Source organism: Aspergillus karnatakaensis, assembly GCF_047715665.1.
Source record: "Aspergillus karnatakaensis strain CBS 102800 unplaced genomic scaffold BJY04scaffold_62, whole genome shotgun sequence".
NCBI lineage: Eukaryota > Fungi > Ascomycota > Eurotiomycetes > Eurotiales > Aspergillaceae > Aspergillus > Aspergillus karnatakaensis.
In genome coordinates, this window is record NW_027395774.1 from 31,154 (window position 1) to 56,524 (window position 25,371).

Below are 25,371 nucleotides of genomic sequence, written 5' to 3' on the forward strand. Positions count from 1 at the left end.
CCATGTGGTTTTGGGGTACATTTGTTGGAGAGTTGGAGTAGATGTATGGTGCAAGTATGCGTGGCTCTGGCACCATCAGCGCGCCAAACAGGAAAATTGTCAAAGTCCGAGTCATGCTTTAGCTCAACGAGCCTAAGGATGGCCAATCTAGACGAAGGAGACATAATGGGAATATCGTATGATGGCCGCTTGGTCGAGGGTAGATCTCTCTAGTCAATTGCCGCTATAGCATGCTTTGGTACTACAGCGCCTCTTGCTAAGGCCGAATACATCCTTCAATAGGGCTCTACGAAATTGAGTGCTTACCGGCTCTTCGGCCCTTCGAAAACTCTTTCGGCGATATGAGGCTTCCAAGCGTTGGTCGGCGGTGGTGTCATATCCTGCCATAGCAGCTAACGCTTGCGTGCTTAGTGGCATCTCCAAGTCGGACGCTCTTGCAGTATAAATCATCGGAGCTCTCGTCAATCCTTGTCTGGCGACAAGCTCTTCTCAGTTCCGTCAAAGATGGCAACTGTCAAAAGTGGTTTGTCCGAGACTATCGCTCCAACGGAGAACAGCTCCATCGAGCAAGATGTCGATTTCTCGACAAACAAAAACGAAAACTTCTGGATCAGACTCATGACCTCGGTCGGATGGTACTCGTCTGACATGCCGAGCTCGGAGAAACTCCTAGTCTTGAAGCTTGATCTGAGCATTCTGGTCTTTGGCTGTCTGTCGTTCTTCACCAAGTACCTTGACCAGCAATCTCTCACCAACGCCTATGTCAGGTATTCTTCCTTGCTCCTCTTGAGATGCATATATTAATTTCTTTCAGTGGTATGAGGGAAGAAATCGGCATGTTCGGAAACGAACTTAACTACATCACCGCGACATTCTGGGCTTCATACTGCGGTGCCATGATCCCCGCTTGCTACTTTCTGACCAGGTATCGCGCCAACGTCATTCTCCCGGCTCTGGAGCTTGGCTGGGGATTGGCTACCTTCGGCCTTGCCTGGGTGAAGAATGTTGAGGCAATTTATGCAATGAGATTCTTCGTCGGGCTGTTCGAGTGCTGTTCGTTCACCGGCACGATCTACATCATGGGCTCGTGGTACAAACCCCACGAAATCGGCCGGAGAATCGCCCTGTTTTTTATCGCCAGTCCGGGAGGTACGATGTTTGCGGGATACCTGCAGGCAGCGGCCTACACGAATCTGAACGGGGTTCATGGGTTATCTGGTTGGAGGTATGCTTCCCACCTCGACAGTGACAACTGATTACTGATTTGATCCAGGTGGCTGTTTATTATCGACGCAATCATCACTCTGGGTATCGCCGTCATGTACGTACTACTGGTCTCCTAGCACCACACCGAGTTAACCTGGTCAGCGGCTTCATCATCTTCCCCGACATTCCCTCTCGGAAAAAGCCTCTAACCCTCACCCCAACCGAGCACGCCCTCGCGCAAAAGCGCCTCGAAGGGCTAACCGCGCCACCTCAACTACAGCTCTCAAGAAGCATCTTCAAGCGTGTGCTCGGCCGCTGGCACTTCTACGCCTTCGTTACCCTCTGGACAATTCTAGACCTGAATATCCTGCCCTCCGGTCAACCATTCTCGTTATACCTGAAATCATACCCGGACCGCTACTCCATCGTGCAGGTCAACACGCTACCAACGGTCGTTTCGGCAATCAATATCGTCAGCGCGCTGCTCGCAGGCGTTGCCGCGGATAAACTGGGCAAGTTCTGGATTCCGGCATTAGCTACAACAGTCCCTGTGCTTATCGGGATGATCCTGCTGAATGTGTGGAATATTGGATTCGGTGGACGAATGGCCGCGTTCATGCTCACGGGGTTTATGGCTCGTATGTTTCCTCTGACTAGTTGTCCTCGTTCACTACTAACTGTTGTAGCGATGTCACCCATGTCCATGGGCTGGGCAACAGTCATAATGGCCAATGATGCTGAGGAGCGAGCTGTTGTCACCGCTAGCATGAATGCTATCGGGCAGGGAATCATGGCCGGCGCTCAGGTCGCGCTCTTTCCGGCTACTGGCGCGCCCAGGTGGATCAAGGGCTTCAGGAGTACGCTTGGATCAACGGTTGTGCAGTTTGCGGTTATCCTGGCAATTCTATATCTAAGCAAACGGGATGAGAGGAGAGAGAAGGCTAAGGAGAAGGGTGAGGGTGATGTGGAGTATAGAGGTGAGGGAGTGCGGACGGTTGGAGATGGGAAGGAGTAAACGGAGGATAAGTATGAACGAGGATTTAGAAGAAACACTACTTAAATACAATTGCTACCGGAAAATAAAGGGATCCTTGTGGCCGTACCTGTATATCTCATGCATGAAACCTAACCCAGCACACGATCAATCAACCCCTTGACCAAATATACATACTCCTTTGTCTACGATCAAGTTAGTCGCCAATCTCTCCATTGGTATAGCATAGGGAAGCTCACCATAAGCGTAAAGTGATTCGCCCCCTCCGCCTTGACGACTTCAAACTCTGCCCCCGGACAGACAGTCTCCCACCCATCAGGTCCGAAATCCGTCCGCTTCTGTACCATAAAATGCATCCCCTTCATCTTCGGTGCCTCCTTCTCATCCATAACAGTCTCACCAGCCCAGATAATACCCACCTTGGGCATACGATGCGTCTTCATCGGCGCAACCCTATAGTCAAGCATGACATCCACCGTAGCTTGGAAATGCGGGATGAGATATGGCGGCGGCTGCGCGGCGCCGTCTGTCGTTCCACCAGGCTGGTTCGCAAAGAGTCCCATGTTGTTACAGTATTCGTAGAACGAGGTTGGGAGTTTCTCCATGACCTGCGGGACCGGCGCGTCGATGATGATTAGCGAGTGTACTTCCTCACCCATGTTGACCAACGCTTCAGCGGTGACATAGGCAAAGGCCCCGCCGGAGGACCACCCGCCGAGATGGTAGGGCCCGGTTGGCTGTCGGCGTTTAATCTCGGTGCAGAAACTCTGGATGAGGGCTTGGTGGGTGCAGATCATGTTCTCTGGGTCTCGGGCATAGGGGCAGTTCAAGCCGACGATGGCTACGTCCGATTGCAGGCGCGGAATGGTGATATATGAAGAGGCAGAGCCGCCGCCGTCGGGAAGCACGAAGAGGATCTGTTGTGCCATTCTGGGGAGACCCTGGAGGATTACGGAGGTTGTTGGGCGGCATTCGGAAACACGTTTGATCGGTGGACTGTTTGCTGTGTCATAGTCCTCTTCCGCAGGTGTTGACGAGGTACTTTCTTCGCTGTCGTCTTTGGAGCTGGGAGGGGAGGTGGTGCTGCTGCCGCTCGCCGCTCCGAAGAACTCCTGGAGCCGTGCAACCGTTGGAACTTCCTCGAAGAGGTTGAAGGAGGAGTCGAGGGTCAGTCCGAGGTCCTCGCGGAATCTGCTGGTAATGACCATCGAGCTGAGCGAGTCAATGCCAATGTCGGCAAAGACGGTCTCGGTTGTTAGTTCATCGAGGGCGACGCCACTCTCATCAGAGACGATCTTTAGTGCTGCATTGAAGGTCTCATCTCTATCAGCAGCACCCGCATCAGCATTCCGAACCTTGACCCAATGCTCGGAGGTCTCAACCGGACCAGACGGGGCACTGAAACCCGGTGCAAGCTCATCATTTGGAACATGCGCCTCATGCTCTTCGGTTTCCTCGGCCTCTTCATCTGAGCCGGAGAGAAATACCTTAAGCGCCTTCACAGTCGGACAGTCAATAAACAAGGAGAACTCGGCACTCAGCTCGAGCCCTAGATCCTCGCGCAGTCTACTTCCGATGACCATGGAGCTAAGCGAGTCGATACCCATATCAGCAAAATTGCTCTCCTCCGTCAGCTCCTCCAGAGCAACGCCGCTCTCTTCGGAGATGACATTCAGCACAGCTTGAATTCTCCCTGGGTTGGACGGGACCTTTCGCTGCACCGATCTTGTGGCCAAGGGAGTGGTTGCTGGTTGCGAAACTGTAACCTTTACCGATGGCTGAGATGTTCTCGCAGGGGTAGGAGCAGAGTCAGCTAGAGCACGCTGAGTCTGCGGCTTCACAGAGGTCTTCCCTCCATTTGCCCGCGCAGCCTTATCAGAGGCTTGCTGCAAGACCATTCTCAAACCCCTGCGCGGAACAGATCGTAGCTATAATATGTCAGTTCCCTGAAGGATCAATCACGCAAGAAACACCCACTGAAAGTCCCTTAAAGAATGCCACAACATCATTCCCATCCAGCACAATCGTGTCCCCATGCACCAGATCCCCGGTCTTCTCCCTCTCCATCTTTGTATAAACCTCATAGCTCTTCCCCTTGACAAGCGGGCGATATATCTGGAACGACTCCCAGCCATGGTTGACAAACACCTCCTGCTGGATATCCGTATTATCATTCGCGTTCATCGCAAATCCAGCCACCTGCGTGATTGCATCGACGTATGCCGGATGCGCCGCGAAAGACCCCTCACTCTGCGCAGCTGAAAATTCCATCGTTGACACGGCTTTATTGTCTGCCTCATTTAGGATCAGGTGGTCGAGAAGCTTGTAGTCCGGATGGAAGGATGCCATGCTGCTCATCAGCTTGTATCCGCTCTTTTTCGTGTATCGGACGAATTCGCCTCGTTGGAGACCCTTGCGCAATGCTTCAATAGAGGATTTATACTCAGATACTCTTTTCTGCAGAGACTTGAGCTGCGCGTCGCTGGTGAACCGGACAGTACATGTTGCGTGCTCGGTGTCCAGTTTGCCGTCGGCAAAGTACGTCGCGAATTTGATCTTCGCGCTGCGGGTTGTCGCTGCGGCCTTGGGTGGCCAGGTCATTGTGAGCGTTGTGCGCAGCAGCTGAGGTGACTTGCCGTGGGGATTGAGGGCTTTGTCGACGACTAGGTCAGCTACATCTACCACGCCGTCCATAGCCCCGGGATGACTAGCGCGGAGACGATTCATCGAATACCTTCCGACCTGGAGAGCAATATCTGCGTAGAAGGAAGGTGTGCAAAGTGGGATACCATCTACCAGGTGGCCCTGTGCGATCTGGTTCACGTCTTTACGAGTGATGTCTGTCTCCACGACTAGGGTCGCCCCCAGTGGCTCGGTCTTTTCTTCCACGACCCGGTGGACGGTGGTCGTTGCTGTGATCTCGGGGTAGGCTTCTTTCGTCGCGTCTTGCTTTGAAGGACGCTTGACGGCAGCGACAGCATTATTCTCCTTCGGCAGCTGGTAGTCGCTTGTTGCCGTTTCCTTGCCCGGTGTTGCGCAGTTGCAGTGGATCTCGTGTCGGTGGAGACACCACTCGCCTTTGTAGGGAATGAAGTACTCCTTTAGATCCCAGCCGTAGTCTGGTAGTTCAATAACTCTCTTGGTTGCCTCAAATGGCTCGTGGTACGCGCCCCAGTTGATGTCGAGGCCTCGAGCGTAGAGCGTGCTCAGGAGTGTTGTCAAACTCTTCCACACGTCGAGATTTGGACCAAGGATTGGCAGCGTGGAGCTGTTGTCCCTGTTGAGTGTCATCTTGACCATTCCACCCAGCAACGCCTTTGGTCCGAGATCCATAACCACCGTGCGGTCGGTGATGATTTGTTGGTCGCGTGCGAGGCGGAGGACATCAACCATGTTGACTGCCTCGCGGCAGTGGCGAGCGAGATAGTCTGGGTTTATCACGGCCTCGTTCTCTATCGATTTGACCAGGAGTGGTGAGAGCACAGGTATCCGAGGAGCATGGAACGTCACACCTCGTGCGAAATTTCGGAATTCGTCGAGAATAGGCTCTACCTGGGCAGAGTGGAATGCGAATGGGAGTTTCAGCAGAGTACCTTTAATACCCGGGCCTGAGAATGTATGCTGAAGACTGGTAATCTCCTCCAGCGGACCACTGAGAACGGTATCATTCGGGCCATTATGGCATGCGATCTCACAGGTTGAGTCGGCTAGGAGGTCGGCCAACGATGCTGGCGAGGCACGAAGAGCAAGCATTGCATGTGTCCCGCGCTGGCATCGCTCCTGGAGTAGTTCCGCTCTCTTTCCCACGAGATACAGTGTATCGGTGGCCGACAGCACGCCAGCGAGATACAACGCCGCGTACTCTCCCAAACTATGCCCGACGACCGCACTGGGCTTCAACCCAAAAGAATCAAGAAGGTTGCCCAGTGCCATCTCAAGACCAACAAGTGATAGTTGCACAACCACCGGTAACAGATCCTCCATGCTATCCCCGACTGGCTCGGCAGTATACACACCTAGAAAGCTCGGGAAGCCATAGCTCTGACCCAGCCGATCGAATCGTTCAAGGTCAGACCGGAAGCTGGGGTAGGTATCATACAGTTGCCGGCCCATCCCCGTGTATTGAGACCCCTGTCCACTGCATGCAAGGACGATATTCGGCTTTGTTTTGGGCCGGTTGATTCCATCGCCTCGTTCGATTGCGCTCTCTAGCTTTTGTAGGATTTCCTCAATGCTTCCTCCGGTAACGCTGACGCGGTGAAGGTGATGCCATCTCCGCGCCGCGGTCGTGTATGATAGTTGTCCGGGGTTGATATCAGGTATTCTCTTGATATGATCTCGTAATCTTTCAAGATTCGTCTTGAGGGACTTCCCCACATGGCCAGCAACAGTAACAACATGACTTGTTCTGGGATCAGTCGTAGCCGGAGCAGCTCTAACCGGCGCATCCTCAACCAAAACAGCCGTGTTCCCACCCGCAGCACTGAAATTGTTAATCAACACCCTCCTCGGGGTATCAGTTCTTGGCCACGCCTTTGGCTCAAACGCAATATGCACATTCCGAGCCGGAAGATCCGGGTAATTACGGTTAATCCGACTGCCAGGCTTGATCCCGCAGTGTGGCGGAATCGTATTGTGCTTCATCATCAGCAGGACCTTGATCAGACTCGTTACTCCAGACACACCCTCGCCGTGTCCAATATTTGCTTTCGCGGAGCCAACGTACAGCGGCTTGTCTTTTGGCCGGAAGGTCTCGGTTGGCGCGAAAAGGGAGAGCACGGATTCCATCTCCACTGCGTCTCCGACTTGGGTGCCCGTCCCGTGCATCTCGATGTAGCTGAGGTCGTGCGGGCTAATCCCGGCTGTGCTTAGGACTGCAGACATGTTGTCGATCTGCGCGGGTGTGAAGGGTCGCGTCATCGAGTCAGACATGGAGGAGTGGTTGGTCTTGATGTCAAGGATTGTGCCGAGGATTGGGTCGTTGTCGGCGAGGGCGTCCTCGAGGCGTTTGATAAATACTGTGCCTACACCCTCGGCGCGGCAGTATCCATCCGCTGCATCGTCAAAGGCCTTGCAGTTTCCTGTCCGGGATAGGAAGAAACCCTTGTCTAAGCCGGTGTGTCCATCCGGGGTGAAGATCATATTCGTACCCCCTGCCACTGCAGTGTCACAATCCCCACGCCAGAGCGAGTTACACGCGAGGTGGATAGCTGCCAGGCTAGAGGAACACGCCGTGTCGTTGCTATAGCTGGGTCCCGAAAATTCGAAACAGAAATTGATCCTTCCCGGAATAAATCCTCTATTGCCGCCTGTGATGAAGTATGTATCGATATTCTGCGCTGTATTCGTCTCCATCCAGTCGTTGCTCGTAACTCCATGGAAGACTCCAATCCGATTGCGCTGCGTAGATGGCGTCGTATCAGCCACGATGCCACCCCTCTCCATCGCCTCGTACGTCGACATCAGAGCCATCCGCTGCGCCGGGTCCATCTGCGGCGCCTCCTTGGGCGAGATGCTAAAGAAGCGAGGATCAAATTCACCAGCGAAATCAAGCCAGCACCCCCAGCGTGTGGCTCCCTTGTTGTGTGCTTTGCCGCTGGGATCAACGTGAGTCTTTACGTCCCACCGGCGGAGCGGGACCTCCTTGCATACGTCGAGACCTTTGTACAGCAGATCCCAGAAGGAATCGGTGGATTGGGCTTCTGGGAATCGGCCGGACATGGAGACGATTGCAAGTTTGCTTCTATTGGAGCCTGGGCGGTGGCTAAATCTTTCTGGGATCTTTTCTGGTGCACTCGCAGCATCGGTGACCTTGATTCCTTCTGCAACTAGCGCTGCTGAAAGGCTCTTGGTGAGTACCGTCGTGAAAGGGAGTATCGAAATCGAGCTACCTCCACTACGGGCTTTGAGCAGCCGGGGGAGCTCAGTCTCGGTCAGTTCCCATTTGATTGGGTCAATTAGACACTGCGATAGGGCGAGGTGGAGAAGGTCACGGTAGTTGCGTACCCAGACTAGCTTCCCTGTGACTGATGATAGGAATGGGATCTTTGCTCCATAGGTGGACCAGGTCTTTTCGTCTGTTGCGGTAAGAATCTTGTCGACGTCTTTTGAGCAGAAGATCTGGGAATTGTGCGCTGGGACGTAGATTGGAATAGCCATCCACCGTTTGCCAGTCTTGAATGGAGCTTCAGTAGAGAGTTGGGCCAGTACGTCGGGGCTTCCGCTGATTGTTGTTGTTTTGGATGATGTTGCTGTGATCCAGGGGCGGCGGGTATTTGGCAGAGCCTAAGAACAAGGTATGTTAGTAGATACTCAATTTCCGATGCCAGCGATACCTACGTGTTTGGCGCTGAATGTGTCGAGTGCACTCCTAGCTGCATCTGGCTGAACATCCGATACCACCGACCACGATTGGGTGCGGTTGGCCTCCGATATCTCGAGACGGTCACGCACCTCCTGTGCACAGAGACCAAGACGAAAAGCCACAAGCACCGTTTGCACCGCAAGAGGTAGAAGTTCAGACAGCGAGGTACTGCAGCTAATCGCCGCAGCGGCCAGAGACCCCGTACACACGCCGAGGACATAGCTATCGTTAGAGCGAGGGTAAGCCACAGTCGGGTCATCGAAGCGGTGCATGAATGAACCGAGTTGCGTTATACACGAGAGGGCCGTCTGAAAGGCCGAAGGCAATTTCCCATCAGCGTACTTCTGCACAATTTCTGCTAGTGATGCTGTTCGGGATTGCTTGTGCTCCTTCGGCGGGAGGCTCTGGATCATCTGAGCACGCACGACATAGTGGGACTGGTCAAGGAAAGCTGTCAGGATGGGGTTGTTCCGGACGGTAAGGAGGTCTCGTAGTTCTGGGACAAAGTCGTAAGTTTGGTCTCCGAATAGGAAGAGTCGTGTGGACTCGGTTTGGACTGCCATTGTGCTGGGAAGTGTAAAGGAGAGGAAGGACAGGACTGCGTCATCAACGCAGCAGCCTCCTCTGGACACGCCAGTCTATTTCTACTGTGTCGCATGGTGGACAGGAACCGTGCCGACCTGCCTAGGGGTCGCTGACCGTGGCAGTGGCAGTGTCCGTTGCGGAAGCCGACGGTGAATGGAAACCCTTTCCCGACTGCAGGACAGCGCTTCGTTCAGCGGGAATTAGGGCTTGTCAAGCTAAGCTTGCATTGGTCCTTGAGATAAAGGCTTGGCTTTCCGTTCCTGCACCTCCTTCTGTATGGATGGCCTGATACCTCCGGATCGCAATCCCACTACAACATTACGCTAGGACTTTGTACTTTACTGTTCCAGGATATACTACAGTACAGAGTCAACGCTGTGGTAGTTACGTCAGTGTTCTGCTTTTACAATGTGCGGTATACAGGACTGCCGTTGATCGCCGGATATACCCGTGGCGTTTATGCCTTCTCGTCGGTGCTTGATAGAGGGAAAGGTGAACTCGATATAGGACAATTGTTCATCCGCGATGTGCTAGATACAAATGACCGAATCTACTGTAACTCTTTTGCCATTCTGAAATCTAGTGGCTTCCATTATCGGCGAGCGAGGTATGCGTGAAGGTGAACCATGGTCAGGCTACTGATGGCATAGTATAAAGATGTCCCTCACAAACCTCCTGCCCGAACAGTCGTCCCTCATGCCCGACGGAGTATCTCGATAGTCTCAGATGAGACAGCGCGCAGTCTTTTGCGCAGATCATCTTCGAGATTTGCAAGGGTATTCGATGACAGTGGCATCGTAGCAGGGGTCGAAGCCGCACTCATCGTCAATTGCTCACTTCCAGAGTCAAATACAACACTGGAGACTGAGCTAGAACTCGAGCTGCCGGTACACCTCCTCCCATTAGATCCATTTCTCAAGGTTTCCAGTCGACGGCCAAGCATGGTAACTAGACGTTGAACTCGATGCAGCTCACTAAGCACAAGCTGGGCAGCCATTCGGCTTTGGTGGGGGCCGTCGATACAATAGCTTCCAACGACCGTAGGGAGGTGCAAGACCTCTTCTTCCCATGACGACGCAGGCTGGTGACAGCTCCCGAGGCTGGATGGACGACCGCGAGCAACAGCTACATACCAGCCCATCGCCTTGGAAACGATGAGGGACACAATGGTCGCGATGTAAGGATCCTCCGCACAGCGGCACTCCAGCACGGTTTGAACAGTAGTGAGGGTCGCCTTGTTATCTGCAATCACTGAATCAATCGTCAAAAGCTTGGGCGCTTGCGAGTCGACGCCCGGCCGGGAACAGCCGTGTGCGGCGTTGGGAAACAGACGCATGAGGGCGTCTAAACATATTGCCAAACAGCATGAAGGTGCTCGTGCTGGTGGCAGTGGTGGGACCTCAAAGTCTGGAATGAGCGAGGGGGTATCGGTGACCGACAGTTCGTCTAGTCCATGGCCTTGCAATGAAGAATGTACGTCACCCGCGTCCTCGGGACCCGTAGGGGATAGGGAAGCGAGCAACTGTTCGAAATTGGTGTTCAGGTTGAGTAGGGAGGAGATCTCTGTAGAGCTCGTGGCATTTGGGGAAAGGATCGAGCTCCATATGTCGGGTTCATTGGGAGGCGATGGTCTGGCGGTGCTCGGCGGCGTGTTGGGCGTAGCTGGGGGCGGGCTCTGTTGTGCAGAAGTGCCATGACATGTTGGGCAGAGTGATGGAGCAGCTTTCGTCGCGGTTGTGGTTGCCGTCGCTGGTGGTTGAGCAGTGGATGGTCTCTCAACCCCAATCACTCGGATGCGACCAGTCCGTCGGGACACCATGTACTCGCACGGAAGGCCGCGGCGAACGCACCGAGCACAAATCGGCTTTTCCTTGTCACATTTCACCTTGGATCGGGAGCAGGATATGCAGCTCTCACGCAGTTTCCGGGTCCCCTGCCTCCCCGGGCTGGCAGCATGCGTCACCTGCGGGGGGATTGCGGCAGTGGACTCCATCGGTAGTCATGAGCGGTGGATCTATTCAACCCAGGCTGTTGGGACGAAGATAGCGTGCGAAACTTGACCGCCGTCGCATAGTGATATATACTGCACTTTGTCGCACCGGTTATAAATTCCAACAGCTGGGCTGTATCTGGCCAAGGCGCGATCGGTGCAACAATCTATGCTGCTCCGAGCTGCATTCTGCATTCGATTAGGGGGTCTTGGTAGTTGGAGACAGATGGCCTGGCTTCCAAGGTTACAGGGGGGGGTACCGGGCTTGAGTTCTAGGGTTACAAGGAAGGAAGCTGCAATGCTTCTAAGATGTCGGCGCCGGCAGACACCATCATCGTCGGCTTCGAGACTCAGACACACTGAGACCGACTAGATATATTGAGTCACATCTACCAGTGTGTCATGATCGGCCATGTCTAGTGTATTCACGGAATGGCTGCTCGACCGTCTCACTTTTTGCAGCAGCTCGCGTTGCAGGTAAGTGCTATACTCATTGGATACAGAGGCCGCTGCTAATGGCTATAGATGCAAGTGGTGGCCGGCCTCCAGTGGCTCTGTGAATTCCAGGTGCTGGCTTGCATACCCCTCGACGGCACGGCAACCTTCGATGAAGTTGCCGGTATCAGCAACGTGGCTGTGGGTCAGTTGCAACGCGTGGTTCGCCTTATGGCGACAGCAGACTTTCTAGCTGAGCCTACGAGCGGACAAATCGCCCACACGCCGTTGTCAGCTTCCTTCGTGACGGAGCCAGACTTATTGGACGCGGGTCTCTTTCTCGCCCAAACCGCGGGTCCGGCGGCCTTGAGGATGTCCATGTCCCAATCGATCACCGAGCCTACTCTGCACGATCGGAGGTGGCCCAGCGTCGGCGTGGAGGCCCAGCCCAAAGCCCAGCGTCAGCTCGCGGCTTATTTACGATACGCGATTCTCGATGAAGCCTCTGCCATTGACGATGTGCTCCAAAAGATAGAATGGGGCAATCTAGGCGCGACAACAGTGGTGGATGTAAGTCCACGACGCGGCCAATCACCGTTTCTAGCAGCTAGGTACCTACCGAGATCATACGATTGACTTGGCGATAACTAGGTCCACCCGCCCTCAGCAACTACAGTGGCCACTCTCGCTGCACTTGCTCCTGGCTTACAATTTGTGGTACAACTCGTGAGCGGACAGGAGGACCATTCCTGGATCATCTCGAGTCTGCCCTCATCGATCAGTGGCCAAATATCGGTGCAGTCTAGAGCATCCTCAGCTGTCCAGACCTTTGCTGGGCCGGCTGTCTACATTCTACGCATTCCGTCCCCGTCTGCGATCCGACCATGGGCGTCCATACGTAATCAGACCGTCTTGGAGGTGCAAGCACATCTCCCGGCTCTGCGCATGCAGTCTAGCTCCCAGCTAATAGTTGCTTCACCGGTTCTACCTACCGCAGGGGGCATTGATCCAGAGGTGGAGGCGAATATGCGGCTGCACGACTTGACGCTCCTCCAGTTGTCAGACGAACACCAACCCAACACCGCTGAGATCCTAGAGCTGATAACGGGGGTCACCGATGGAACAGGCAGACTGGCGTTGGTCAGGGAAATCCAGACCCCAACCAGCGCAGCAATCGCACTCGAGATGCGATACCAGTTACTAGATTTGCAAATGCGTTAAAATTGTTGGGTGCTCACGGTTTCACGGCATGTCCTTACTCGGACCTACGCTTAGTCGCATGCCAGAACCGTATGATCCGAGCCAAGATTCCAGCCAAATCTAACAATCATGTCTTTTCCCTCAGCTTATCTCTACGGAGTCTTGGTCCAGGCCCTTTCAGCCGCATCTACACCGAGACCAATGTACGCCTTCATGCAAGTAGACGGTCCGATGCCGAGCGGCATGGGAATCCCACGCCGATAGTCGAGTACACCATAGAACAGCGCTTATTCTTTGCGAGCAACGCTCTCCCTGATTCGCTAGAATTTGACCCTCGAGGAGCTTGTATATTAAGTTCTGCAGGGACTGTACAGCTAGCTGGGTTTTGTCGGAGTTGAGCATCATGCCACAATCGGAGCCCACCATTAAGAACTACTACAAAGACACCGATCGATCTGAATACACCCCCGGCGGTCAGATGCAGCTTGAATATGATCCAAAGAATTGACAGTCATGCAAAGATCTCTCCTTCTTGAACTCGCTTGTCAAAACTGGATATCGTATCCAACCCCACTCCCCTCCTCACACACCTCCTTATGCAGCACATGCAGCCTGCTCTCATCAGCATCTACCTTTTATTGCATGTAGCACGTAGAGGAGCTCATACTCATCATGACTCGGATGTTTGAACATGGCACCTAGCGCCTCTATGGACTCAACAACAATGACAACGCCCATGTTGAACCCCTTGGCCCGTTCCGCCATCCCTTCAAGGGGTGGTCCGGCGTGCAGGGAGATCAGCCCCGGGACTTTCCCGACCATCGCTTCAGCGACATCTTGCCATCGCTTGACGCGTACTGGGTCAGCGTCTGGTTTCAGCTTAAAGAGAACTGAATGAGTTTAGTATTGGTGTCATTGCGGGGTTTGGATACGGGATGGGGATGTGGTTTTGACGTACCGATATGGTATATGGGCATCTTCGATGGGTGCTTGCTTGCTAGTAGGATAGTGGTTCTTGGGTCATGCTTGGGCAGGAACACACTGTAGTACTCTACTGCGGCGCAGACGTTCAACTCGGTAAGCGAGTTGAAGTGCATCTACCTAGCTCGGGGAGCGAGACATGGTTGCAGCCATGGCTCGGTGGACGAACAGGCATTCGACCATATGAGATAGTAGAGGAGACGTATTGCGAATATGGCCTTGTCCATGGAGCTGGCAAAGTGCGTCTCTACTGTCCTTTTGGGCTGCTTGAAGGCACAGTATAGTCCCGGAAGAAATAGCTGCTCAGATGTAGTCGATATATGTTCCCCTCTGCTCGGATATATATTTCTGCTTCTGTAGGTCTCTGGGAACAGCAACGCGTCATTATACAACCAGTCAACTATAGATAACTGTATAATAGAAGTGTATTAATGCATATCGTTCTGTAGATGGAGCATCGAGTGCCACTCCATCTTCTTCTTGTTGTTGTTGTTGTTGTTGTTGTTGTTGTTGTTGTTGTGGACGCGACGCGACGCGTGGGCGGCTGCTTCCACCCCCAGAGCAACGGCCACCACCGCATCATCTCCGTAACTCCAGCTCACCTGCATCTTCTCCAACCCTGCCTTCTGAGCTGCAATGAATGCATCGCCATGCAGCTGTCACCGTCAGTCGATATCTCACCAGATGCTTGGACTGTACCTACCACAACCAGCGGCGCCCCCCGAGTCCGCACAATCTCAATCTCCTTCATCGCCGCCCCGCCTCCTTTCGATTCAGTCCCCAAGCACTTGAAGACCGCCTCCTTTGCAGCCCAGCCGCTGGCGACAGCGGATCGGAAGTCTCGATGTTTATGCAAAGACTCGAGTTCCCTCGTGGTGTAGTTCCGCTCTAGGAAGATTGCATTCTCGTGGGCGCAGAATGAGCTGAGACTTACCGTGTCGACACCGACGGTCGACGGATGACCGTCGGTGTGCTTAGGGGAAGTAAGGGATTCATTTTTCCTCGTGCTATGTTCAACTTGAGCTGATATCCTCGTGACGTGATAGGTTCCAGTCGAAGCATCCCGCCGAATACGCGCCGAGGGGTTCAACAAAATCGAATGCATCTCCGCAGGCTCAAATGGAGGATGTGATTGCACTCGAACGATGCGATTCTCCATCATCGCACGAATAAAAGCCCGTTCAGCCCGAGAGGTCCTCCGCTGGACTCGCTCTTTGTACGCATCAAACTCCCCACGAGACTGCAGAGCGAAGAAATATCTCGGATGCACGCCGACCATCTGCGCCTCTTTTTGCCCGAAACCACAGGAGTTCAGGAGGAAGGACTTGATACCGGTGGCTTGAACAGATTGTGTGGGGAAACAGAGGTGGTCGAATGCTTGAAGTACAGGGTCGATGTCATCTGCGTTGCGATTACCGGGGATCAGGCCGGAATCGAGGACTTGGAGACACCCGTTCAACATCCACGCGGCGGCAGGAGCCTTTGGATGGCCCGTGATTGATTTTTGGCAGATTGCCCAAAGTGGATGGCCAGGGGTGCGGCCGAGATGCACCATCTCGCGCTGAATGACCGACGGCTCATTCGTATCGTTGGCCGGGGTGGAGGTTGCATGCAGAGACGCAACAGTCAAATCGTCGATTCCTAAACCCCAGCGCGAGAGGGCTGTTCGCAGCGGAGCTGGTGTGTAGGCATCTTCCTTTGCAAAGGTGAAAATTCCCTGGCCGGGGGCTGGCACCGAGCGGCTGATGCCATCAGATGCCATCCCAGTGCCTGCAATGATGCCGTAGACAGGTAGTCCCATCGCCAAAGCTACATCACCGCGACAGACAAGCTGGACACCGCAGCCCTGAGATTCAACGAACCCGGCTCGACTGGCTGCTGTCGGACGCGACATTTCATGAGGCGCCCGCCCCTTCTCCACCTCATCTTTAACCGACACCGTGGCCTTCATCCGTGCAAATCCTGTGGACTCCTCCGGCTGGAGGTCATCGTAGCCGCCAACGAGGCAGATTTTGGTCTGGCCTGCATGAATAGAGTCCACCGCAGAATCAAGTGACTCTAGAGCTGTCGCGCACGCTCCGACCGGGGTTTTGATTGGGCCAGCAGCACCCAGCAATAGCATATTAACCCAGGCTGGCGCGGTGTTCAGATAGGTTTCCTGCAGCGCGTCAGAGGGCACATCTAGATCCAGAAAAGCGTCGTGGTAGAGCGCTCGGGTATTGACCACGCCCCCCATGGAGGAGCCCACAAAGTTGCCGAATTCCGCGAGATGGATGTGCTCAAAAACCTCCATGAAATCAGGCATGCCCGCGCTGTAAAAGGCCTCGGCCACACAGCACAAGAGGACAAGTGCCACCGGGTCCATCTGCTGCACAATGTCTGCTGGGATTCCGAACTTCTCTGGTGAGAAACCTGTGGGTAACTGCCCGGCGACTCCTCCACCGGACATGGCGGACTTGGGAACGCGGATACTAGCACCGCTCTGCAGCTGAACTTGACAAGTACTGGCCGGATCATCCGAATCACTGCTATCAATGATTCTAACCAGATTGCCGTGCCGCTGGCGAAGGGCGTCAGCGTTAGCACGGGTCGTTTCAAAAGGTGGAAGCTGCTCCTCAAGCACGATCTCCTGCAGGATCTCCTGTCGGGTCGACCGCAGAGGCCGGATGCCTGACGAAGATCGGATCCTCTCCCCGTATAGCTTCTCAATGTCCATGTCGGCGACCGGCTTCGCGGTTTCTGCATCCACCCATCCCACCTCTTGACCGTTGTCCACATGTCGGATGAGATTGAGCAGCCACGCCATCTCCACATACCCGCCTGCTGACAACTGACCGCGCGATTCCATTTCCCACCGCACGCGTGCACTGCCCCAGGGTCCGAGTTCCGCGAACCCGACGACAACCACGGCGTCGGCGGGGACCAAGCCTGGCTCCAGATGTGCCTGCAGGTGATGGATGTCAGAGTCATAGTTCGGGAGTGTTGGGTAGCCAACACGAAGAGACACTCGCGGGCGCACAGGCCCTTCTGTAGAAGTGAAAAATTGCCTCTCCCGTGCATCCTCCTGGGCAATGGCTCGAGCGATTCCTGCGCGTTGCCGAAGATCCCCTCGGGCAACCGCGAGAGCCATAGAGGCGTCTTTCCACCTAGCGAGATTTCCTGAAAAGTCGGCCATGATTGGCGCATCCTCGCATTGTGTGGCCCACGACGGGCTCAATATGAGACTAATCAGGTCAGCCATTTCAGGCCCCGAGAACGTCAGAACATGGCCCTGCTCCTCCGCAGCCTCAGCTACAAGGTCGTTTGTGGTCATCAGTCCAGTGGACCGAGTCCAGCCGATACTAACACCGCAGATCGCCAGTTCCTCGTCCCAGGATTCCGAATGAAACCACTGTAGCAATGTTTCCAGTCCGCGCTTGGACTCTGCGTAGAGCCCGTCGCCTCCCAGGATGCCATGGTTCGGAGAAAGGGGGAGTACCACCTGCGTGGGTCGACAGCGGATGGCACGCCGCCGTTTCTGACTGACAACAAAGCCAAGCACACGTAGAACATTGACCAGCATCAGTCGGATTGCGAGCTCGTTTCCAGCATCCAGTCCATCTAACTCAGTACCGACCTGGCTTGTAGCCGCAAACGGTAAGATACCATCTAGATCGAGACCCAACTCGCTGTAGATATAGTCGATCAAGCGCTCACAGTCAGCAACGCTAGCCTGGTTGAAGGGAACCAAGTGCAATCGTGAGCCACGGCTGGCGCACTCGTCATACAAGCCTTTGAAGAAGGGGGCAGCGGATGAGGGTTCGCGACTGGTGGTGATAATGACGGTGGAACCACCGTAGAGTAGTCGACGAGCAATGTACGCGCCAATAGAACCAGCACCAGCTCCAGTGAGAAGGTAAGTTCTGCCGGTGAAGGAAATACCTTCAATCGCGACTTGATTGAGGCTGTTCAAGAAGACAGAGGTAAGATCATCGCCGCTGCACTGAACAACAGACGTGCAATTCTTTTGCACCCACTGTGTGAAGAAGTCTACGAAGCCAGCAGGCTGTCGGGGGTGTTCCTCATACTCAATGGCGCCCTTTGCTGTCATCACCGTTCGAGGCGCTGATGAACGGAGATCTCCGAGCCGAACTACAGGAGCCCGATTGAGGGCCCGATCGAGGATAGGAACGAAGTCTCTCCCAGTTGGATGAGCGTCGGCTATCTGGACAAGTGTAGAATCCGCATTTCGCACGAAGAACTCGCGTCGCTCTCGAGTCCAAACGAAATCTGTCTGTTGGCAGATGGCCAGCAGCTCCTGGCGCGCTGTATTCCAGCTGTCGCGATACCATCGCCCTTTGCGACCGTCGAACCTGGGGGAGATGCGATCCAGGAAGTCGTCGGAGAACTCGGCACTCCAACAGTCAAGTTTCTGTTGTAGATCCGGCTCCTTCGCCTCTGCTTCTGCTTCGGTCATTCCTAGGAACTGGCGAAGAGCCTCATATTGCTTCCGAGCAAGGGTCTTGGACCCCGCCGAGTCGGCAGCAGCTTGCAAACCAGCATCAATTTGTGATAGCTGCGATGCGGTTGTCTGCTGAGGCGTTGACTTCTGTAGTAATAGGCCGGATGATTGGCTGTAGGCCTCGGCCAGCCCATCCCAGTACTGGTGTGCAGCCTCCAATGAAGCAAGCCGAGACTGGGGCTCAGCAGCAAGGGCTCCAACTAGGACAGCGGTTTGCCGATCAACCGGGAGACCCCAGACAGTGGCCAATCGTGTGCGAACGGTCGGAATTGTCACCCGTGCTGGCATCTTCGCCGTAAAGACTCGCTGCAGTAGAGCAGCCGACGTGCGTCCCAGCGAGCTCGATCCCCCGCCCAGGGCAGCATCCAACTCCACCAAGGGGACATCTTCAGCCCGGTCTGGAAGCGATGGAAACTCGTTTGCCAACTCCCCAATCAGCTCGTTCTGCAGCGTGGATTTGCCGCCACAGAGATCCTTGAGGGAGCGGCTCGGGTCAATGTCGGTGACCGATCGGCGAAGTCTCCGAGCAACGAGGGCTCTGATGATGTGCATCGGCCGCAACGGTGTATCGGGAACTGTTTGCACGGTCTGCACAGCGATGACATCCGGCTCACTGACTGTGATGCTGGACTGAGGCGTCTCGATAATGGGCTCGTCGTCATCAGTGACCGAGTCTTCGCTCGCCTGGTCGTATACGTAGCAAAGCTGCTGTAAGTCCTGTGTGCTTGCCAGTAGCTGCACACTCTGGTTTGGATCCTGCTCAATCATCTTCTGCGCCATCCCCAGCAGTGTCCTAGATGGGCCAAGCTCAACCAGACGGCGAGAGTTCTTCAGTAATGTTTTCTGAGTTTCGATCCTGCAAGCAGCATCAGCTCAGCACTTCCTGGAATAAGCCCATCAAAAGATACCATTGTACAGGAAACGCAAATTGATGCGCCAGTAACTCAATCACTAACTCATAGGCAATCGCTCGCTCCATTGTGTGTATTGCCATGGTGCCTACCTGACTTCGAACGATGCAGCAGACAAGCAGACATGCACCTTTCAAATGCTAGGCTGACAGAACTCCTGATAAACAGCGGTTTCTCGATCTCCGACCACTCGTAAGCCGATCTTTTGTGTCGCTTGCGCAGAGCCCCCGCTGGGCCCTGTGCTGCCTACGAGATTACAAGATTTGATGGCTACCTTCTTCCCACCCCAAGGCAAAGCCAACGCCTGACGAGATGATTTCACACAGCATTCCTGGCGTAGATGCCATTGACGCTGGCCGACTGCGACTCTACGCGTGCTGCGGAGGGCAAGGCCCCAACAACCTCGCTGGCCTCGATGAGCTCGTTCATTTGTTCCAAACGCACAAGGAACACCTTCCAATCCAACGGCTGATTACGACACTCAGTCGCAAACTCAGCACCCTGGCATTGCTTCCTCATCGATCGTCATTCTTTGCTGGCCGGGGCTTTCCCTTGCAGAATTGGCTGAACGACTCTGGCGCCACAGCACCACCACCTGACGAACTCGCTCTTTCTCCCTATAGCTTCCCCATCAATACCCTTCTGGGCTTAATCAACTATGCTGTCACGGCGCACGGTCTGGGATTAGATCCTACCCAACTACGAGACCGACTACAAGGGGTGATCGGACATTCGCAAGGAGTTTTTGCAGCGGCAGCTATAGCTCATGGCGGCTCAGGCTGGCAAGCCTTCTGTCATGCGGCCGACGTCGCTGTTCAGCTTTCCTTCTGGGTTGGTCTGGAGTCCCACCTGGCCGCACCCGGGAGTACGCTCTCTGCAGAAGAAGTGGCGGACTGTATTGAAAACAACGAGAACACGCCGTCGTACCTCCTGAGCATCAGTGGACTGTTACTTGAAGATGTGTATTGCCTTATCCAACAACACAGCAATCTCACATTGGCTCTGAAAAACGACCACCGCAAGTGCGTCGTTGCGGGAACACCACAAGACCTGCGGCGACTATGTCTAACGCTACGTCGAATCAGGGCGCCAGAGGCCTTGGATCAAAGTCGTGTCTCGTTCAAACACCGACGTCCTGTTATCGAGGCCCATTTCCTCCCTGTTTCGGCGCCTTACCATTCGCCTTTCTTGAGTTCCGCTGAATGCCATATTATGGATGGTTTGGCGGATCTTAAGATGAGTGGCGAGGACATGGTAATTCCAATCTTCTGTCATATAAATGAGGCGCTCACGGATTTGCGGACACTGGGCTGCGCGGATATTCTGTCGCCTTTGGTTCGAGCAGTGACTATTGAGCAGGTCGACTGGCTGGACATCTGTAGTCAAACACGCTGCGCCACTCATGTCTTGTCGTTCGGTCCTGGTGCAGTTGGAAGCTTGGTTCTTGAGGCAGTTAAGGGTTATGGAGTCAGTGTGATCAACCTATCTGGGACTTCTCTATTATCAAGTCTCTCTTCACTCAAAAAGGCTGATCTCTCAATCCTGCAATCATGGAGCGTGAAATACCGACCACGGTTATGGCAAGAAAAACATATGATCGTAACCAAAATGACCCGTTTGTTGGGAACTCCGCCGGTTATGGTGGCCGGAATGACACCGACAACGTGCTCACCAGAGTTTGTCGCCGCCGTCATGCGAGCCGGATACCACGTCGAGTTCGCATGTGGCGGCTACCATCGGCGCGACTATATGGAAAGTGCCCTGCGGCACTTGGCCTCAATGATCCCGGCCCATCGATCGATTACTTGCAATCTCATTTACGCGTCGCCTAGATCTCTTGCATGGCAGATCGAGCTACTGCGAGATCTCATCGATGAAGGACTGCCTATTGATGGCCTCACAGTTGGAGCTGGAATCCCCTCGCCAGAGGTGGTAGGAGAATGGATTGACAGGCTCGAATTATCTCATATTTGGCTTAAACCTGGGTCTGCTGATGCCATCGACCGTGTGCTGGCGATAGCTCGACGGCATCCACAGCTCCCAATAGGGTTGCAATGGACAGGGGGCCGTGCGGGAGGCCATCATTCGTGCGAGGACTTTCACCAACCGATCCTTGAGTGTTACGCCGCAATCCGAGATTGTGAGAATGTCATCCTGATCGCTGGCAGTGGGTTCGGTGCTGCAGATGACACATGGCCATATCTCTCCGGCTCATGGTCCCTTGAAAAGGGCTTTCCCGCCATGCCCTTTGATGGCGTCCTGCTAGGGAGCCGGATGATGGTAGCTCGCGAGGCGAAGACTTCACCCTCTGTCAAGAAGCTCATTGTCGAGGCCTCTGGACTTGGCGATCAGGGCGATAGCCGTGGGACATGGACGGCCTGTGAGCATCAAGCGCAAGGGGGTGTAATTTCCATTGTCTCCGAAATGGGCCAGCCAATCCACGTGCTCGCAAATAGAGCAATGGGATTGTGGCATGAGTTGGAGCGACGATTCTTTTCCATCCGCGAGCCGGAGCGCCTGCGAGCGGCATTGCAGCAAAGTCGAGCTGAAATCATCAAGCGTCTGAACGAAGACTACACGCGTCCGTGGTTTGCTATGACCGACGATGGCCACGCGGTTGAGAATGAAGACCTCACCTACAGACAGGTCCTTCGCCGACTCTGCAGCCTCATGTATGTGAGTCACCAGTCACGCTGGATTGACCCTTCGTACCTCAACCTTGTTCAGGACTTTCTTCGACTTGTTCACGGGCGCTTGGGCTCTAGTATCCCGTTAGGACATGACCCGATAGATCTCCAGAAAGACTTCAAGACAACATATGGCTCCCTCGGCGATCAGCTCCTATATCCAGACGATGCAGCATTATTACTCTCATTGTTCCGCAAGAAGGGCCGAAAGCCTGTGCCATTTATCCCTGTTCTTGATGAGAACTTTCAAACATGGTTTAAGAAAGACTCGCTGTGGCAGTCCGAGGATATTGACGCGGTGCCAGGTCAGGATCCACAGCGTGTGTGTATAATCCAAGGACCTGTAGCTGTGCGGCATTCGACATCGTGTGACGAGACAGCCGCGCAGATCCTTGATGGCATTCACGAGGGACATATGAAGTTACTGCGGGAGCAGCTTCCCTTGGATCACGAGAACGATGAACAAGGTGTGCCTCATAGCATTGGCCAGCATTTCCTAAATCTACCAGGCATTCATGTGTCGGTTGACGGACCTCTATCTCGGTATCAACTTCTTGGCCCCGCGTTGCCATCTCCTGACGCCGTTATCCAGCAGCTCGCTGATGGCTGTGACTGGATTCGTGCTGCTCTTTCTAACAAACATATTATCTTTGGCGAGGCTCGGGCGAAGAACCCCGTTCGCAGTGCCTTCCAGCCCGACATTGGGGATCTCATCCAAGTCACGAAAGGACAAGGTACCCCTTTCAAAGTTACGGCGTACACCCCTACACAACAACTAGGGGAAAATAAAGCACTATGCCCCATCTTCGAGATCTCTCGTCTAGAAGTGGATACGGTCCTGGTCATCATCCACTCGGCGCCTGCGTTGGAAGGAGGTGAACCGCTGTCTTTGGAATTTCGGACGAGGCTCCTCGGTGTCCCTGGGTTGAAACCGTTCCTCCAGTTCCAGCCAGGTGATTACCTAGAGCGCCTTCGGGGTCTTTACAGAGGTCTTTGGCTCGCTCCCTCCGGCCCCTGCCCTTCATCAGTGGGCTTGAATTCAGAGTTCAACGGAGAAAGTGTGAAGATCTGTTCAGACGAAGTGGCAAGATTCGTCAGCGTCATTCGTCAGACTGGTCCCGCACAATGTCGAGCTTGGAATGCACAGGGATCAATAGTCCCGCTTGACTACGCCGTGGTACTCGCATGGTCGGCGCTTACCAAACCGATTCTACTCTCCGCGCTGGATGTAGACCCACTGCAGCTTCTTCACCAATCTGCCTCAATACGTCTTGCTGACGGTTCCCGGCCATTACATATTGGAGACATCGTCAGGACATCATCTCGAATAACAGAACGCACTCTTAGCGACACAGGCCAGAGAATCGAGGTTACCGCGGACATTAATCGTGATGGCAATCCGGTTGTACAGGTGCAGTCTGCTTTTGTCGTCCAGCGCCGTCCACAGGGGCAAGCGCAACAGCAATTCCGCACCACAGATGAACCCGAGATGGTATTGAAGGTCGATTCTCCACTGGTTCTCCAAGCCCTCGCGAGTCGTAAATGGCTGTTCCTGGACGTGCAGGCTCTCGAGCTCATGGGCAAAATCCTGTTGTTCCAGCTCAAAACACAGAATATCTTTGACTCGTCCGGAACAGCAACTTCATTACAGGTCACCGGGTCGGTTACGGTATTGCCCGATACCTTAAGGACTCCTTCTGCGATCATGACCGTTGGCCGAGTATACCTTGAGGATGAGGGGCGCCGGCTTAACCCCGTTATGGATTTCCTGAACCGGTATGGCAAACCTAGACTCATTCGCCAGATGCTGCCGAGTCCAGGCTGGAATGGCTTATCCACTGTTTCATTCTTGGCTCCGTCACAGAGCATGTCCTATGCGGCTGTCTCGAAAGACAGCAATCCGATCCACACTTGTCCCGTGTTCGCTCGCTTCGCAGGCCGTGATCAACCTGTAGTCCACGGAATGCATCTCTCTGCGACTGTCCGGCGCATCGTCGAGTGGTTGGTCGGCGACAGGCAGCGATCTAGATTCCGACGCTGGACGGTGTCATTTGACAATATCGTACGGGCTAATGATCGTTTGAAATTGGAGGTCCAACACCGTGGGGTAGAAGAGGGACGAATGGTCGTTCATGTCAAAGTCCATAACGAGATTACGGGGAATCAGGTAATGCACGCCGAAGCACTTGTGGAGCAACCCCCGACAGCCTATGTTTTTACGGGCCAGGGAACGCAAGAAAAGGATATGGGAATGGCGCTTCACAGTACGAACAAGGCCGCGCAATCCGTCTGGGATCGAGCGGAACGGCACTTCGAATCGCGATATGGTAATTTCAGCGCCATGCGACTGGCTATTCCTACTAACTCTAGCTATAGGCTTCTCACTCCTGCACCTCGTCCGAAACAACCCAACTTCAGTCACAGTCAACTTCGGTGGCAAGCGTGGTCGGCAGATCCGCTCGCATTACCTTTCCATGATGGCCGGATCTGAATCGGATCGATTCATGCTACCAGGCCTATCATCAACCTCAAGGTCATATACCTTCTCGTACCCGGCAGGACTGCTCATGTCTACTCAATTCGCCCAGCCTGCGTTGGTGGTTATGGAGATGGCAGAACATGCACACCTGCAGGCGCAGGGGGTTGTTCAGAAATTAGCATCGTTTGCTGGTCACTCGCTGGGAGAATACAGCGCCCTTGGCGCCTGCTCAACATTTATGCCGTTCGAGTCGCTCCTGTCGTTGGTCCTCTATCGTGGTCTCAAGATGCAGAATGCTCTTCCACGGGATGCGGATGGACGTACCGACTACGCTATGATGGCAGTCGACCCATCGCGGGTTTGCTCAAGTACTTACCCGCTTTATCTTCATTGTTCAATCTGCAGCACTGATGAATTCGATAGACTTTACTGAAGACGGCCTACTGGACCTTGTCGGGCTCATTGAAGACCACACTGAGCAACTCCTGGAAGTGGTGAACTACAACATCCAGTCTCGACAATATGTCTGTGCAGGCCACGTACGTTCTCTTTTTAATTACCTGCATTTTTGATCTGACTATGTCTAGCTCCGCTCTCTTTGGGTTCTGGGCCGCGTGTGCGACGATCTATCCAAATCAAAGGCCCAAATCAACATGCAAGCAATGAAAGAGTGTATAGAACAGCATCTCCCCTCTGCCACGAACGAGACACCTCTCACTCGCGGAAAAGCCACCATCCCCCTTGCCGGAGTGGACATCCCCTTCCACTCGAAATTGCTTCGCGGCCACATTGAGGACTACCGACAGCATCTGCGGCGGCATCTGCATATCGCTGATATCAAGGTGGAGGAGCTCGTTGGGCACTGGGTTCCGAATGTAGTAGGGAAGCCGTTTGCTTTGGATGCGGAGTACGTGCGGCTTGTACAGGGGGTTACGAATAGTGAGCCATTGCGCGAGCTCTTGGAGAAGATTGAATCGGGCAGTCTTTAAGTAGTGCGTTATATATCGAATAGATCAGTTTTCAAGGGTATATCTTCTG

The 25,371-nt window shown here is 54.2% G+C and overlaps 7 protein-coding genes across 7 annotated transcripts; 3 read left to right on the forward strand and 4 right to left on the reverse strand.

The window, feature by feature from the left end:
* Window positions 1-504: 504 nt before the first annotated feature.
* Window positions 505-2,221, forward strand: BJY04DRAFT_222651 (major facilitator superfamily domain-containing protein; the record flags this gene model as incomplete). Its single annotated transcript, XM_073717456.1, has 5 exons — window positions 505-767; window positions 815-1,225; window positions 1,274-1,321; window positions 1,369-1,844; window positions 1,893-2,221. 5 exons carry the CDS (start codon window positions 505-507, stop codon window positions 2,219-2,221), a joined length of 1,527 nt encoding a protein of 508 aa, XP_073566619.1.
* Window positions 2,222-2,331: 110 nt separating this feature from the next.
* BJY04DRAFT_222652 (beta-ketoacyl synthase) lies at window positions 2,332-9,127 on the reverse strand (the record flags this gene model as incomplete). The annotated part of the gene is made up of 4 exons (XM_073717457.1): window positions 2,332-2,385; window positions 2,440-4,128; window positions 4,178-8,485; window positions 8,540-9,127. The coding sequence occupies 4 exons, from the start codon at window positions 9,125-9,127 to the stop codon at window positions 2,332-2,334; spliced, it is 6,639 nt and encodes a 2,212-aa protein (XP_073566620.1).
* Window positions 9,128-9,617: 490 nt separating this feature from the next.
* Window positions 9,618-11,403, reverse strand: BJY04DRAFT_138644 (Zn(II)2Cys6 transcription factor). The gene has a single exon (XM_073708642.1). It carries the CDS (start codon window positions 11,140-11,142, stop codon window positions 9,844-9,846), a length of 1,299 nt encoding a protein of 432 aa, XP_073566621.1. The 5' UTR covers window positions 11,143-11,403; the 3' UTR covers window positions 9,618-9,843.
* BJY04DRAFT_138619 (uncharacterized protein) lies at window positions 11,358-12,873 on the forward strand. Its single transcript, XM_073708640.1, has 3 exons — window positions 11,358-11,616; window positions 11,665-12,144; window positions 12,226-12,873. The coding sequence occupies exons 1-3, from the start codon at window positions 11,572-11,574 to the stop codon at window positions 12,793-12,795; spliced, it is 1,095 nt and encodes a 364-aa protein (XP_073566622.1). The 5' UTR covers window positions 11,358-11,571; the 3' UTR covers window positions 12,796-12,873.
* Window positions 12,874-13,319: 446 nt separating this feature from the next.
* Window positions 13,320-13,751, reverse strand: BJY04DRAFT_222655 (Dabb family protein; the record flags this gene model as incomplete). Its single annotated transcript, XM_073717458.1, has 3 exons — window positions 13,320-13,386; window positions 13,442-13,664; window positions 13,733-13,751. 3 exons carry the CDS (start codon window positions 13,749-13,751, stop codon window positions 13,320-13,322), a joined length of 309 nt encoding a protein of 102 aa, XP_073566623.1.
* A 361-nt stretch (window positions 13,752-14,112) lies between these two features.
* On the reverse strand, window positions 14,113-19,364 carry BJY04DRAFT_138640 (thiolase-like protein). The gene is made up of 2 exons (XM_073708641.1): window positions 19,165-19,364; window positions 14,113-19,112 (listed from the first exon to the last, which is right to left on the reverse strand). The coding sequence occupies exons 1-2, from the start codon at window positions 19,248-19,250 to the stop codon at window positions 14,354-14,356; spliced, it is 4,845 nt and encodes a 1,614-aa protein (XP_073566624.1). The 5' UTR covers window positions 19,251-19,364; the 3' UTR covers window positions 14,113-14,353.
* A 115-nt stretch (window positions 19,365-19,479) lies between these two features.
* Window positions 19,480-25,322, forward strand: BJY04DRAFT_222657 (putative sterigmatocystin biosynthesis fatty acid synthase subunit beta; the record flags this gene model as incomplete). Its single annotated transcript, XM_073717459.1, has 4 exons — window positions 19,480-24,181; window positions 24,231-24,701; window positions 24,757-24,872; window positions 24,921-25,322. 4 exons carry the CDS (start codon window positions 19,480-19,482, stop codon window positions 25,320-25,322), a joined length of 5,691 nt encoding a protein of 1,896 aa, XP_073566625.1.
* Window positions 25,323-25,371: the final 49 nt, after the last annotated feature.

Coding starts and splice junctions, on each gene's coding strand:
- BJY04DRAFT_138640 (XM_073708641.1), bottom strand. CDS start 19,250: ATGGCAATACACACAATGGAGCGAGCGATTGCCTATGAGTTAGTGATT. Junction 19,113..19,164: donor TTTGCGTTTCCTGTACAATG/GTATCTTTTGAT, acceptor TGCTGCTTGCAG/GATCGAAACTCAGAAAACAT.
- BJY04DRAFT_138619 (XM_073708640.1), top strand. CDS start 11,572: ATGGCTGCTCGACCGTCTCACTTTTTGCAGCAGCTCGCGTTGCAG. Junction 11,617..11,664: donor TGCAGCAGCTCGCGTTGCAG/GTAAGTGCTATA, acceptor TAATGGCTATAG/ATGCAAGTGGTGGCCGGCCT. Junction 12,145..12,225: donor GCGCGACAACAGTGGTGGAT/GTAAGTCCACGA, acceptor GGCGATAACTAG/GTCCACCCGCCCTCAGCAAC.
- BJY04DRAFT_138644 (XM_073708642.1), bottom strand. CDS start 11,142: ATGGAGTCCACTGCCGCAATCCCCCCGCAGGTGACGCATGCTGCCAGC.